This window comes from Hemitrygon akajei, chromosome 10 (genome assembly GCF_048418815.1).
Source record: "Hemitrygon akajei chromosome 10, sHemAka1.3, whole genome shotgun sequence".
In the NCBI taxonomy this organism is placed as follows: domain Eukaryota; kingdom Metazoa; phylum Chordata; class Chondrichthyes; order Myliobatiformes; family Dasyatidae; genus Hemitrygon; species Hemitrygon akajei.
Window position 1 is genome coordinate 48,002,172 of NC_133133.1, and position 16,519 is coordinate 48,018,690.

Here is a 16,519-nt window from a genome sequence, read left to right on the forward strand (position 1 = left end):
AATAGTGATTGCAATGGAAGATCTTCCATACATCCACACACTCATTAATGTGACAATTTCAATTTAGTGGAGAAGAGAAAATGATTAGAAGGAAAAAGGCAAGCTGAAAAATTTAGAACAGCAGATGCATGTGATAGAGTGTGCTTGAAAGGTGCTTGTTCTAGTGAATATGATTCGTGCTTATTAGTGCTAGTTCCTGTGTACCTGATGCTGGATTCAGTGTCTTTGTATAACATTACAGATTTTGTTATGTAAATAGTAATTCAGATAAGTAACTTCAAATACATCTGTAATAAAAAAAACAGTAATTGTCTCCAAGTAACTAACAGATTGTTGTAAAAATCTTTCCGGTTTATTGGCAAAAAATGCATCTGTCCATTATTGGGTTTCAGGGAAGGAGATGTATTTATCTATTAGTCATATAGAGTCAGAGTTGCACAGCATAACAATAGACCCTTCAGCCCACTGAGTACAGGCAACAATCAAATATTCATTTACACTTGTTCTACCACAATCCCTTACTTCTCCTCACACATTCCATAAGACATAGGAGCAGAATTAGGCCATTTGGCCCATTAAATAACAGAAAAGACTCAATTATGGCTGATCCTTTTTTATTCCCCCTCCTCAGCCCCACTTCCCGGCCTTCTGCCCATAACATTTCATCCTGTGGCCAATCAAGAACCAATAAATCTCCGCCTTAAATACACCCAATTACCTGTGGTAACAAATTCAACAAATTAACAACCCTCTGGCTAAATAAATTTCTCCGCATCTCAGATTTAAATGGATTCCCTTCTATTCTGAGGCTGTGTCCTCTTGTCCTAGATTCCCCCACCATGAAAAATATCCTTTCCACATCTACTCTTTTTTAGTCCTTTTAACATTCAAAAGGTTTCAACGAGATCCCCCCCCCCCCCCGCCATCCTTCTAAATTCCAGTGAGAACAGGCCCAGAGCCATCAAACATTCCTCAGATGATAACTCTTTCATTTCCAGAATCATCCTCACGGACCTCCTCCAGTACATCTTTTCTTAGATAAAGAGCCCAAAACTGTTCACAATACTCAAGGTAAGGTCTCACCAGTGCCTTATAAAGTATCAGCATCACATTCCCTGCTCTTATATTTTAGACCTCTTGTAATAAATGCCAGCACTGCATTTGTCGTCTTCACCATTGACTCAACCTGCAAGTTAACCCTTAGGGTGTTCTGCACAAGGATTCCTAAGTCCCTTTGCATGTCAGAATTTTAGATTTTCTCCCTGTTTAGAAAATAGTCTGCACATTTATTTCTTCTACCAAAGTGCATGACCATGCATATTCCAACAGTGTATTTCATTTGCCACTTTCTTGCCCATTCTCCTAATCTGACTAAGTCCTTCTGCAGCTATTGGTTTCTCAACACTACCTCCCCCCCCACCAATCTTCATACCATCTGCAAATTTTCCAAAGCCATCTATTCCATCATCTAAATCATTGATATACAACATAAAAAGAAGTGGTCCCAACACTGACCCCTGCAGAACATCATTAGTGAAGGCCATGCTGGTAACTTTACTGTAATACCATGGGCTCTTAACTTGGTAAGCAGCCTCATGTGTAGCACCTTGTCTAAGGCCTTCTGAAAGTCCAAATATACAACATTCACTATCCCCGCTTTATCTGCCGTACTTGGATCTCCTCAGGTTTGTTAGGAAAGATTTTCCTTTAAGGAAACCATGCCGACTTTGTCCTATCTTATCCTGTGTCACCAAGTACTCCATAACCTCATCCTTAACAATTGACTCCAACATCTTCTCAACCACTGAGGTCAGGCTAACTGGTCTTTAAATTCCTTTCTGCTGCCTCCCTTCTTTCTTAAAGAATGGAGTGACGTTTGCAATTTCCCATCCTCCAGAACCATGCCGGAGTCCAATGATTCTTGAAAGATCACTGCTAATACCTCCACAATCCTTACTGCTACATCTTTCAGTACCCTAGCGTGCAGTTCATCTAGTCTGGGTAACTTATGAACGCTTAGGTCTTTCAGCTTTTGAGCACCTTTTGCCTTGTAATAGTAACTGCACTCACTGCTCAATCCTCTATCATTCTGCTAATTTTTGCTTTGTTGTATGCCCTCTCTTTTGCTTTTACATTAGCTTTGACTTCTCTTGTCAGCCACAGTTGTACCTCAGGTAGTCCCCGTGTTACAAATGTCCAACTTACGGACAACTCGTACTTATGAACTGAGGAAGGAGAACGCCGTCCGCCATTTTAAGTCGGATCGTGACGCTGTCCACCATTTTAAGTTGTTGCCATTGACACTGTGTTGAGTGTTTAACTTTGTATTTGACTTAAACTTTTCTTAGTAAGATTCACCCTGACCCCGCCCCCCCCCCCCCCCCCCCCCCCCCGCCGTTCTGGTCGGCTGGTGGCGCAGTGAGATCAGTACCAGGCTGGAGAACGGAGTTTCCGGAGTTCAATCCAGTGACTCCGTACTTTCTGTGCTAGGTTGATGTCGAGCTCGCAACTCGACCTCGTAAAAAAAAACACTGCCACCTCCAGTTTAAATTCCAACGCGGAATATTGTGGATGATCAAATACCCAAATCCAGCACAGTCTGGGTTTTTAGCCATTTAGCTTGTCTCAATGCGGTGGTCCTTAGGACCCAACAGACCTCGGGAGCCGCTGCCCGCAGTGTTTCTGTTCCATTGACGGGAAGCGATCGCGATTGAAAATAAAGTGGAAATAATAAAGCGTTTGGAAAGAGGTGAAATGCCATCGGTCATTGGAAAAGCGTTAGGCTACAGTCGGTCAACGATCATAACAATTTTAAAGGATAACAGATAAAGTGAGAATAATTGAGCATTTGAAAGGTGCTGCCCCAATGAAAGCTACAATTATTACTAAGCAACGCAGTGGTTTAATTATTGGGTATGTACATTTCTTAAGTGTTTTATTTGCGTAGAAAGGTAAAATATATACTATATACTAAGACAAACGTTTAACTAATTGCTGCTAAATAATACCGGATGTACTTGTTCCAACTTCCGTACAAATCCGACTTAAAGATGACCTCACGAACAGAACTCGTATGTAACCTGGGGACTGCCTGTGTTTTTGACATTTGAGTATTTCTTTGTTTTTGGAATACATTTATCCTGCACCTTCCTCATTTTTCCGAGAAACTCAAACAATTGATCCTCGCCAGCATCTCCTTCCAATTTACTTTGTCCAACTCCTCACTCATACTATACCACTGTAATTTCCTTTACTCTACTGAAATACTGTTTTGTCAGACTTTATTTTCTCCCTATCAAATTTTAAGTTGAACTTGATCACATTTTGATCACTGCCTCTTAAGGTCCCTACACCTTAAGCCCCCTAATTGCCTCCGGTTCATTACATAACACCCAATCCAGTCTAGCAGATCTCCAAGTAGGCTCAACAACTATCTGCTCTAAAAAGCCATCTTGTAGGCATTCAACAAACCCACTGTCTGGGGATCCATTGCCAACCTGACTTTCCCAAGCTACTTGCATGTTAAAATCTCCCATGACTATCTTAACATTGCCCTTTTATTTCTCATTGTAATCTGTAACCCACTTCCCAGCTACTGTTTAGAGGCTTGTATATAACTGCCATCAGGGTCCTTTTACCCTTGCAGTTTCTTAACTCAACTCACAAGGATTCAGCAGCTTCCAATCCTATGTCACAGCTTTCTAATGATTTGATGCCATTCTTTACCAGCAGAGCCACACCTCCCCCTCTGCCTACCTTCCTGTCCCTCTGATACAACGTGTAACCTTGGACATTCAGCTCCCAACTACGACCATCCTTCAGCCACGATTCAGTGATGGTCACAACATCATACCCGACAATCTGTAATAATGCAACAAGATCATCCACCTTATTTCTTGAACTCCATGCATTGAGATCTTACACTTCGAGTACAGTATTTGCTATCCTTTTGATTCTGCTTCACTAATACACTGATACTCACCCTGCTGGCTGCAATTTTGTCCTATCATCTGCCTGCCTGTCCTGGCAGTCTGACTACCTGCTACCTTTGTTTTTTTAAAAATCATCTATCCTATACTGAGCCGCTTCACTCTGGTTCCCACCCCATTGTCAAAATAGTTTAAACCCTCCCCAACAAACCTGCCCACGAGAATATTGGTCCCCTTCAGCTTCAGGTGCAACCCAACACTTTTGTACAGGTCATACCTCTCCCAGAAGGGATCCCAATGATCCAAGAACCTGAATGATGCTCCCTGCATCAGTCTCTCAGCCACGCACTTATCTGCCAAATCATCCTGTTTCTACCCTGACTGGGGCGTGGCACAGGCAGCAATCCAGAAATTACTACCCTGGAGGTCCTGCTTCTCAGCTTTCTGCCTAGTTCTCTAAACTCTCTCTTCAGACCCTCATTGCTTTTCCTTCCTATGACAAAGGTATCAATATGTACCAAGGCATCTGGCTGTTCTCTATTCCTCTCCTAAATGCTGTGGACGTGATCTGAGATGTACCTCACCCTGCATGCCATCCAGTTATCTCGTTGACGTCCACAGAATCTCCTGTCTGTTCCTCTGACTATTGAGCAACCTATCATTATCTCTCCTCTCTTCTCCTTCTTTCCCTTCTGCACCACAGCCCCATGCTCAGTTGCAGTATCCTGGCCTACATGACATTCTAGGGAATGTAATTGTCAGTTTGTATCTGCAGCAGGTGATGAGGGAAAATTGACTCAGCCTCATCCTGGTCACTGATTGAATTTGTCTATAACACCACTGATAAGAGTAACACCACATAGTTCCTTCAGAGTTTTTTAAAAATTGAAGATGGGTGTCCACCCTGGGGTATATCAAAGGATATTGGAGAAGTAAGTATTCTCACCAAAACCAGAAATCTAGGCATAAATAGGATGCATATGATTTTACCAGAAACAGTGGTGGAGACACTTGGGACAATTAGATTTTCATGCTATGTTGCTGAATTTGTTCCCCTCTAAAGTTACTCCCTAATTTACCCTTCAGCCTTATGGCTAATTCCATGTCCTTATGGCTAATTCCATGTCCTTATGGCTAATTCCATGTCCTTATGGCTAATTCCATGTCCTTATCGCAATCCTGATCCCTTGAAACCCAGGACCCGAAAGCCCGATTCTCTAAATCCAGAGTCTTCAGGGATTCTTGGACCTTCCCTGAACTGATTATTTCATTCATTTATTGCTCATCCCTAATTACCTTTTGATTGGAGATACCTTCCCAAAGGACATTACTTAACTTTATAACAAACGGTATTTTTTCTGGTCAACATTACTAATTGATGCACCATCAATAACTCTCTCTGAGACGTGAAGTCGAAATATCGGCTTTTATTGACTGGAAGAAAGAAAAAGCAGTAGTTGACCACCATACTACATCCTGGAGACTGAGGGCTGGGCTCAGGCCTCAATAGCCATTATACCGGGGTCTGTGGGAGGAGCCACAGGAGCAGTCAGCAGGGGGCTTGTCCAGACAGGTATATGTAGTTCACCACACTAATGATGTTTTTTCATACGTAATTCCAGATGATTAATTGAGATTACATTTCACAACTACTATGGAGTGATTTAAAATAATCTCTCGATTATTAGTCTAGTCCTCTTAGTAGCTCAGGAACTTAAGCACTACACCACTTCAGTGGCACTGATCACATAATGTGCACCCAACCCCATGAATCAGAACCCCCTAGCCCATTTCCCTCCAGCCTATCACTTCCCAGCTCTCTACTTTATCCCTCCCCCCCACTTCTTATCCCCCCTCGACCATCCCATGTTACTTCACTCCTGATGAAGGGTTTTGGCCAGAAACATCGTTATTACCTCCTCCAATAGATGCTGTCTGGCCTGCTGAGTTCTGCCAGCATTTCGTGTTTTTTAATTTATTTCCAGCATCTGCAGATTCACTCATGTTGCCCACGAATCAGAATCAGGTTTGTTATCACTGTCTTACATGATGTGGAATTTGTTGTTTCTCAGAAGTAGTACAATTTCTTTAAATGACAAGAGAAGAAGATCACAACCACCCCCCTCTCATTGTCATCATGCACCGACCATCTGTTTGCCCCAGGGCCCCGAAACCCTGATGGAGCCCCTGGCCCCTGAAACCTAGAGCCCCTGATGGAGGCCACAATCTCAAAAAACAAGCCTGCATCCCTCCCATGTTTCCCTTGTGGTTGATCTTGATACCAGGCCCAAATCTTTATTGACAAACCAATCCCCAGCTCTCTTTCTGGTAAATCTCTGGAGCTGGATATGGCTCTGAGTGCTAAATCTTCCAATACAGGAAAGTGTCTTTCTTTTCACTGGTGACTTAGGTGCTGTGGAGCTTCTGGTAGGAAGCCCATGTTTAAAATGATGTAAAGTCCCAGGCGTACTGGTATTTTAAAGTCAACATGTGTTAAAATGTCTTCACCATTATTGCAATGTGCTGAATTTTAAGAAATGTTACTATTCATTTTGTCTTTGGTGTGTGTGTTTTGGTGGATCAGCCAAGCACAAGATCCAGTAGTGAGGATGAGACGACCACCTTTGGCGTAAAACCACATGAACTATTTCTGAACTCCCCAACTACACCTGATAAACCACCCAAGTGGACGCAAAGCAACCCACCATCAACTCCAGAGGAGAAAAGGTGGAACCAGGCACAGGCCGTTCAGGCAGATTTGGTACCCATCAACGTGACTGGTATGACATACTCCATTTTATATTTCACATACTGTCAGTGCAGTGAGAGGCTGTGTTACGAGGTCAGATGAATGCTGAGACAGGCTGGGAAGAGGGACTAAGTCGGGTATTGAAGCTGAGGTCAGTAACATGGCCAGGCAATGCGGAATGCAGCTGGGATTAGCTGCAGGGTTGTGTGGCAAGTGCTGAGTAGCAGGGTAACATAATGGGGTCACCAAGGGGGGAATAGCAGGGTCAGGATGAAGGAATAACAGGGATCACGTGTGCTGGAGAGCAGGGTCAGGCATTAGGTAGAGTAGGGATTGGGCAGCAGAGGCTACAAGGGCAGAGCTACCAGGTACGCAGAGTCCAGATGGTGAGTGAGGGTTGAGTAGGGTGGTGAGTGGGGGATAGGTAGGGAAGTAAAGGGTTGGGTGGCAGGTGATGAGTGAGCTGTGTGTCAGGAGTGCAAGTGAGGACCAGGGGACCAGGGAGTGAGTGAAGGATAACAGTTTATCTGCAAGGTCTGATTAGAGAGCTGAGCAATAAATTTCACAAGTAATGCTTTTGATAAATAATTTGAGACTGATATTAATCCGACACGATAGCATGGAATTGTATTAATTTTAAGAAGCTAAATAATTTTGAACTGCTGATATTTTTAAACCAAGCTGAGTTGTGTTGCAAAGTTACTGAGAAGAGAATCCTGCTTGTATGAATGGAGAGGCTGTTAGGAGGTGACATTGCTCACTTCTACACATCTGTGTAATTTCAATATAAACAATAACCTTTCATCGGGTAATGAATACGCCCACTTGGCTAATGGAGGATGCAGGACTTCTTCTGGTGCAGCGTGGAAATGCTTCCATTGTCCTCAATCTTCCACTCCCCCAGCCCCTGTTTAGAACAGGAACAGTCAGCAGCTCGTTACTCGGCTGTGAAACATCTTTCACTGGACATTGGGCACTGGGGTCAGGCACAGTTGTGATTGTCACTCTGACTAGCAGAGTGCCAATCTGCTAGTTCTGAAGGGGACATCGCATTTAATATGCGATAAAAGCTGCCGGTGCCCAATGAACCATGGCTCTGTGAGTGGTGGCACTCACTGATGGACAAAATTAATCAACGGGAGATTGATAGTAGATCTTCAGCCTTCGAATTATTGGCTCAGCCACTCTATTTCTTCCGTTTTCAAATTCTGGTTGAGCAGGGGTTTAGGTTCATCAGGATCACTCCACAGTCACGAGCCACTTGACACGCACTGTGTCAGGGTGGGGACCAGCCTCTCTGACACCCAGAGCACCATTCTGTTGGCAGGGGAGCTCTCTGACTAGGGGTGACTCTGAACCATACTTGTAATAGTCCTCAGTAAAAGCTGGGCAGCTCCTGTGGAGCGATGCTGATGGCACTTGCTGCAGGGAGCTGTGTGTCTTCCTGAAGGCAATGCCCCGGTGGAAAAGCTACACTGCAAGCACATGCCAACTTGGAGGGCATCCCTGCCGGGTACTGAGGTGGAGTGCCACCAGAATGGGTAAATGCACACACTAATGCTCAGCCACTCTTAGTGATTAGCCACCGGTTAAAGTCGAGTTTATTCACATTTACACAATTAAACTATGCACAGGTGCAATGAAACACATTTTTGCAGCAGCCTCATAGACACATAGTGTCATATAAGCACCGTTCACAAGAAAAACATAAACTAAACATTTTTTAGCAGGAAGTACCATTAGATCAAAAGCAAAGAGTCAATATTAGTGCAAAGTGGTCAAAGTGATTGTAGTGTTCAGTGTATTTTCAGTGGTGTTACTTACACCTGCTGTAAGGTGTCAAAAAAGGTTGAGAGATTGGCTTGGTAGGGAATCCAAGCTGAACACTCTGATTCTTGTTCAGAAAGTTGCCTGCAATGCCAGAATCCACCAGAGCCTCGTGTATGCATAGAGCTGCTGGGGTGTGGAGGAGGGTGACAGAGAGAATGAGTTGGGCAATGGTGCTGGAGCAATAGGCTGGGGGAGCTTAGCAGATAGAAACATAGAAAACATACAGCACAATACAGGCCCTTCAGCCCACAAAGCTGTGTCGAACATGTCCTTACCTTAGAACTACCTAGGCTTACCCATAGCCCTCTATTATTCTAAGCTCCATGTAGCCATCCAGGAGTCTATCATTTCCACCTCCAACACCGCTGCCGGCAGCCCATTCCATGCACTCACCACCCTCTTTGTGAAAATCCTACCCTTGATATCTCCTCTGTACCTACTTCCAAGCACCTTAAAACTATGCCCTCTTGTGCTAACATTTCAGTCCTGGGAAAAAGCCTCTGACTATCCACATGATCAATGCCTCCCATTATCCTGTACACCTCTATCAAGTTACCTCTCACCCTCTATCGCTCCAAGGAGAAAAGGTCGAGTTCACTCAACCTATTCTCATATCGTTCTTCTTTACCTGATAGTGCTGTTTCAGGGATGCAATGAGCATTGTTGCCTCTGTGACCAGCTGCTCTGCAGTAAGCACACAAGCTGGTTTTCCACCTATACTCACGCTTTTGTGGGGTTTAAAGGGAGCTCTCCCTAATGGCAGGGATTCTAGAGGCATTACTGTGGAAGGTTCTGCAGCCTGAAATGGTTCTGGGACTGGAAGTCAGTTCTGGCTGGTGATCCGGAGGGTCGTTCCATAAGAGGCTTGTCAATATAGTGTGTCAGAGTGAGGAGGCTTTTGAGGTTAGTGGACATCTCCTGGGTAGTCAACTCATCTTTTGAGTGCTCCGAGAGGTCGTGATGGTATGGATGATCAGCGCTTATGCATTCCAACTGCACTGTGCTGCGAGGATCCTGAATTTCACAGTGTACTCTAGCAACGAGCAAAGGTCTGGACGAAGGTGAAGTATCTGATCTGATGTCTCCCTTCCAATTCCTGGAGGTCGAAAGCCCAACACTTCTCAGCGGTGAATTCTTCATATTTATTCCAAATGGTTGTTTTATTGTCTCAGTTAGTGGTGATCCAGATCAGAGCTCAGTCAGTCAAGAGAAAGATGATGAAGGCAATCTTGGCTAAGATCTGAGAAAACAGTGATGGCTTGAGCTTGAAGTGTAAGACACATTGGGACAAGAAGTTGCGGCATCAGGTTGGGAGATTGCAGTGTTTGTGCACTGGAATCTGGGGCTTCAATGGAGGAGGTGGACTGGCATGGGTTTGCTGTAATGAGATGCAGTGTTGCTTGAGAGTGGTGAGCAGATGGTTAATAGTTTACTACTCTTTCTAGATTGTGTACTTGTGTCAGCGGATAAGTTTCTTTAGGCTAGCAAACTCTGCTGGGTCAATCGCTGGTTCATTCATCCTTTAGGATATATAGACGAAAAGCAGAGCAGTGGAGATGATTCAATGGTGAAGGATAACTTCAATAATAGACTGTGAAAATAACAAACCACAGGGTCCACAAAACATGAGAGAATAGATACTAAATACCTCAGGCACCAAGTTAACGGAGGACTAGGAGCAATGAGTGGAGGCTGCGTGAACCAGGACTGTGGATGAGAGCTGGGTTTTAATAGGCTGCCGGTGATGAGTTGGAAATCAGTGGCAGGTGACTCCTGTTAGTTGTACGAAGACTGGGAGGTGCTTGCTGTTCCAGGCTTGATGTGAAGTACACTATTATTCCGTGATGTTTATTTCTAGGTTGTGAACAATGATCAGTAAATTCAGCTATAAAAGAAATCGTGTTCTAAAACTAATTAACTCTGATCTTTCTGCTATCTAATCTTATGTTATGAACATTACTGTGGATTTTATAATAGTTTGTCTTATTTGAATTTTATCCATGTTGAACAAGTATAATTGCAAGGGCTGTTTGATGCTGTGTTAGAAATCACCGTTCAACCTTTGTAAACTTGGTTCACATGCAGATCAGAGTGATTTTATAGCTCACTAAGTATGCCAGAAGTACTCAGCAGTCTAGACAGCATTTGTGCTGAGAGAGACAAAATTGCAATTTCAAGCTGATGACCTTTTGTTAGAACTGGTCTTAATGAAAAATGTTTGATCTGAAATGTTCCATCTGTTTTTCACAGCATACATTCCCTGATCTGCTGATCATCTCCAGTACTTTTTGTTATCAGGTTCCTCTTATCTTTGTTGTGTTTTTGGATAAAAAATATCCCCGTGAGGAAAGATCTTCGGTATTTGCAGTAGGAAGTGCACTCAGATGACCCCAGGTAGTAATGAACCAAGGTATTGTCAACAGCTGAATCAAGCATCTCCTTAACTAGGATCTATAGTTGTTACTGGACAGTGATCAGGAAATGCTTTCCCATCATGATCGTATGTTTCTTGATCAGAATGAGCTTCAAAATCTACATGTTCTTTGATCCCTTACACAGTTTTGCACTGCGTGTTGTTCTGTTCTGTAAGTGTTTTTTACCAAGATGTTGTGGAGAAATATCTCACTCATATTTGGTGTTGGGAGTCACCCTTTAGTTAGAGTGGGGGTGAAGGAATAACAGAGAAATGTCACTGATGCTACACCCCTCCCCATCTGTAGTGAATAGCTTTGAGGAAAATCTGTTTCTTCTCACCTTTGTTCTTGTTCAGGGGAGCACCTTGAGAGGCAAGCAAACGAGAGACACTCTTTGTTCAACAGAGAGACCACGGTGAATCCAAAAAGTACACTGAGGAGAAGGCGGACAATCGCTGGCTTGTCTGAGTCAGTTCAGCCTCAGCCAGGTGAGCCCTTGGAATGGCACTCAGGAGCAGAAAAGAAGACTGCCCATACGACTCAGTTGGTGGGCATCTGTTGTGAACAGGAACGTCGGACTGAAACTTGAGATGGACAGGTTGTGTTATGAGTGAAATTGGAAAGTGAGGCTTCTAGCCACTGGAGTTTAGAAGACTGAGAAGGAACCTGACTGAAGCACAGAAGAGCCTGAGGAGTCCGAGCAGGGTGGACGTGGAGAGTGTTTCGACTCCAGGGAAAATCTAGTACAGCTTGAAACTCTCAAGTCTTGTTTTCTGTGGTCTGGCATGTTTTGAATCTCTAGTAAAGATCTACACTAATTCTAAGATCTAAAATTAAAGAAGAACTGTACTAAACCTCCTGATTTTTGCAATCTCAGCTGAAATTGTTTCTGACTTTAGGTTATAGAGAGTTCAAGGAACCATTATGTGACCCTAGGAACGTCTGTTCCCACTCAGAGGTAGACAATTAGGGGCAGCTTTGGTGGTCCAGATCTTCTGTAGTCTGGCTTAAGGGATTAATGTTTATCCAGATAAAGCATTTTTCTTACTCTGAGTTTTGGGAACATTTAATCAGTTAGGCAGCATCTGTTGATAGTAAAACAGCTACCATTTCAGGCTGATGGCCCTTTTAACAGTTTTAGAAAAAGGGGGAAAAAAGTTCATTTTAGAGAGAGAGAGAAGGAGGGAGCGAGAAACACTCAGCAGGCTAATTCTGGTATGGAGAACGAGTGACTTGAAATTGTAGAATCAGCTATTCAATCCAGAAAGTTGTAACAAGGTGCTGATCTTCAGCTTTACATTGAGACTATACATAATGGTATAGATACATAGATCAGAGTGGGAGTGGGCCAGAGAATTAAAATGCAAGGCAACAAGAATCTCAGGGTTTCCCTGTAGACTGAATGCAGATGTATTGCAAAGTTGCCACCAAGTCCGTGTTCACTTTCTCCAATGCAGAAGAGACCATTATGTAAAAGAATCTTTAGGGGCAAATGATCATAATATGATTGAATTCACCCTGAAATTTGAGAGGGAGAAGCTAAAGTCAGATGTATCAGTATTACAGTGGAGTAAAGTGGATTATAGAGACATGAGACAGCAGTTGTCCAAAAATGATTGGAAAAGAACACTGGCAGGGATGACGGCAGATTAGCAATGGCTGGAATTTCTGGAAGCAATTTAGAAGGCACAGGATACATACATCCTGAAGAGGAAGAAGTATTCTAAAAGCAAGATGACACAATCATGGCTAACAAGGGAAGTCAACACCACCATAAGAGCCTGATTGAATTTCATTGGTGAAGGTAGAGCAGTAGATGTAGTGTATATGGATCTCAGCAAGGCATGTCACAAGGTACCCCATGCAAGGCTTATGGATAAAATAAGGAGGCATGTGATCCAAAGGGACATTGCTTTGTGGATCCAGAACTGGTTGCAGATGGGTCATATTCTACATGGAGGTGGGTGACCAGTGGTGTACCTCAGGGATCCGTTCTGGGACCCCTACTCTTCGTGATTTTTATAAATGACCTACATGAAGAAGTGGAGGGTTGGGTTAGTAAATTTGCTGATGACACAAAGGTTAGAGGTGTTGTGGAGAGTGTGGAGGGCTGTCAGAAGTTACAGCGGAACATTGATAGGATGCAAAACTGGGCTGAGAAGTGGCAGATGGAGTTCACCCAGATAAGTGTGAGGTGGTTCTCTTTGGTAGGTCAAATATGATGACAGAATATAGTATTAAAGGTAAGATCCTTGGCAGTGTGGTGGATCAGAGGGATCTTGGGGTCCAAGTCCATAGGACACTCAAAGCTGCTGTGCAGGTTGACTCTGTGGTTAAGAAAGCATACGGTGCATTGGCCTTCATCAATCATGGGATTGAGTTTAGGAGCTGAGAGGTAATGTTGCAGCTATATAGGACCCTGGTTGGACCCCACTTGGAGTACTGTGCTCAGTTCTGGTCACCTCACTACAGGGAGGATGTGGAAACCACAGAAAGGGTGCAGAGGAGATTTACAAGGATGTTGTCTTATGAGAATAGGTTGAGTGAATTCAGCCTTTTTTCCTTGGAGTAACGGAGGATGAGAGGTGGCCTGATAGAGCTGTATAAGATGATGAGAGGCATTGATCGTGTGGGTAGTCAGAGGCTTTTTCCCAGGGCTGAAATGGCTAGCATGAGAGGGCACAGTTTTAAGTTACTTTGAAGTAGGAACAGAGGAAATGTCAGCGGTAAGTTTTTTACGCAGAGAATGGTGAGTGCATGGAATGGACTGCCGGTGATGGTGGTGGAGGCGGATATGATGGGGTTTTTTAAGATACTCCTGGATAGGTACATGGAGCTTAGAAAAATAGAGGGCTATGGGTAAGCCTAAGTAATTTGTAAGGTAAGTACAGTGCATTCCAGTTAGAACCGGTACATTTTGGCCCAATTAAACAGCAGCCGTAATTGGCCAACATTTCATGGAAGTAATTAAAAAAGTATAAAAAAGACAAACTGCCACTTATCTGATTAAAATATTATGTATTTAAATGAAAAACAAACAATAATCAATACTACTACAGTACTATAAAACTGTATTAGTTCCTAATAGTTATCGATTGAGGAATTCAGCAGACACAGCTGCGGTCCTTTAATTGTAAATGAACAAAATCACTGCAGGCACCTCATGTAGATAATCAACTCTCTTCATATAATTCTGTCGATGATTGTATCCTCCAAATTTTCATTTTCATTGTAACATTCATGGTGATTCTTGATACCTTCAGATTCTTCATAGTTCCTAACTTGTTGAAGTAGTGAAATCTTTTCATTTTCACGCCTGGACTGTTTCTGGTATCTTCAAGCATTATTCATTCTAAGCACGGTGTAGTGTCTCATGGCCACATAAATGCACACGGCTGATGCTAGTTAGAAACTGTTCAGCAACAGTCTCCTGTCCAATTAAGCAGCATAGTGTCCCAATTGAACAAAGGAAATCCCAGCTATTTTCTCGATTAATTTTCTGTCCTTCAAGAGTTGGCCCAAATAAGCTGCTATCGTCATTAACCAATGGACCTACTGGCTGTGTTTTGAGTACAGGCTTTAAAAACGCAAACACGAGAAAATCTGCAGATGCTGGAAATTCAAGCAACACACACAAAATGCAGCAGGCTAGACAGCATCTATAGGAAAAAGTATAGTCGACGCCTCGGCCCGAAACGTCAACTTTAGGACAGAATTTGGGATGTTGTGTTGAAGTTTTATATGGCTATGTGGAGGCCTAATTTGGAGTATTGTGTGCAGTTCTGGTCACCTAACTACAGGAAAACTATCAATAAGATTGAAAGAGTGCCAGGAAAATTTACAAGGATGTTGTGTGTTGCTTCAGGTCAGACACTTCTTACAAAAATATTTAAGTAATTTTCCATATATACAAGATTCTGACCTGTTAGATATTATTTTTAAAATGAATCCTTTAGTGAAGGGTCCTATTGGGAAAATTTATAATTTATTGTTACAACAGCACAATTACCCTTCACTTAAGATTAAGCAAGATTGGGAGGAGAGAGCTTAACATGACCCTGATAACAGAAGATTGGTTGCAGATTTTGAAGTTGGTTAACTCTTCTTCGATCTGTGCCAATCACTCTCTAATTCAATTTAAAATTGTACATCGTTGCTTTATAAGAATGTTGTCAGGACTTCAGTACCTGAGTTATAGGAAAAGGTTGAAATAGTTAGGACTTTATGCCCTAGAGCATCAGAGAATGGCAGAGATGTGATAGAGGCATACAAAATTATTAAGTTCCTCTTCAGTTTATTGTCATTCAATTATACAGATGTATTCCGCCAAATCCAAGAAACACAACACAATATATATAACTCTCACACACATTCCTAAAGTAATATCACCACTAGTAAGTTAAGAAATAACAAGATGCATTTATGATACACATTAAAAAATAAACAGTATAACACTACTGACACTTCACGTGTGATGACACCTGGTTGGTGGCAGGGAGTTATGAGGGCATAGATGGAATAAATGCAAGCCGGCTTTTCCCACTGAGGCTGGGTGAGACTGGAACTAGAGGCTATGGGTTAAGGATGAAAGGTGAAATGTTTAACAGGAACACAAGAGGGAACGGCTTCACTCAGTGTTGAGAGTGTGGAATGAGATGCCAGCAGAAGTGGTGGATGCAGGTTAGATTTCAATATTGAAGAGAAATTTGGTTAAGTACAAGGATGTGAGGGGTATAAAGGGCAATGGTCTGGGTGTATGTCTGAGACTGGGTAAATAGTTCAGAATGGAGTAGATCGGCTGAAGGGACTGTTGTAGTGTTCTGTGACTCTATGACTGTTTTGTCTGTTTACTATGGGATATACAGTAAATTACTATGAATGAATTTCAGTTGTGAATATTTTTGATATATGCTAATCGTTGTTACTATTGGAGTATGAAAGTTGCAACTTGCTATTTGCTAGAGAATGAAATCTTAAGAATGTAGAAGACAATGGTGTGTTAATGAGAGGAAGCTAAGAGATGTGGATTATGTAGTCTGTGTTGCTATTTGCTGTGCATGTATCCAATTTAGTAGGAGAATGAAATCTTAAGAATGTAGAAGACAATGGTGTGTTAATGGGAGGTAGCTAAGAGATGTAGATTAGAAGATTAAGTCAATGGGTAGAAACAATAGTGGCGGATGTACCTGTGATACGCAACTATAGACCGATTGGATATGCTAATGCAACTAAACCAGGAGATTGCTATAAAAAATGCTGTGTCCAAGGATTGGTGGGCAATCAGCGACTAGCTCAATGACTGTCTCAGCTTTGATTTGCATATTAAAGTTTAACCCTTCTGCGTCTCCTGGTCGCCTGGAAACCACGACATTACAAAACATATTGTTTATTTTTAACCATTTGGCTCTTTAAGTTTACATAAGAAGGTAATACAAATACAGATCGTGACTGGAGCTTTCCTGTTTAAGAGTCCGCTTCTAGGATGGATGAGACCCCCACCTAGTGGCTGAAATAATATTGCCATACTTTGAGTTTACAAATTTGTGAGGAGAGCGAATAAAAGTCAAAATGCATGTAATAAAAATTTCAAACAAAAC

The 16,519-nt window shown here is 42.6% G+C and overlaps 1 protein-coding gene across 7 annotated transcripts in view; it reads left to right on the forward strand.

The window, feature by feature from the left end:
• The window catches only part of nhsl2 (NHS-like 2), a 373,846-nt gene that overhangs the window by 336,182 nt on the left and 21,145 nt on the right, over positions 1 to 16,519 (forward strand). For 6 of the 7 annotated variants that reach the window (XM_073058201.1, XM_073058197.1, XM_073058200.1 and 3 more), the window contains 2 exons: positions 6,514 to 6,709; positions 11,279 to 11,410. In XM_073058201.1, coding sequence (XP_072914302.1) covers positions 6,514 to 6,709; positions 11,279 to 11,410 — 328 coding nt within the window. The remainder of the gene's footprint in view (positions 1 to 6,513; positions 6,710 to 11,278; positions 11,411 to 16,519) is intronic. The other variant, XM_073058198.1, reaches the window with a different exon arrangement.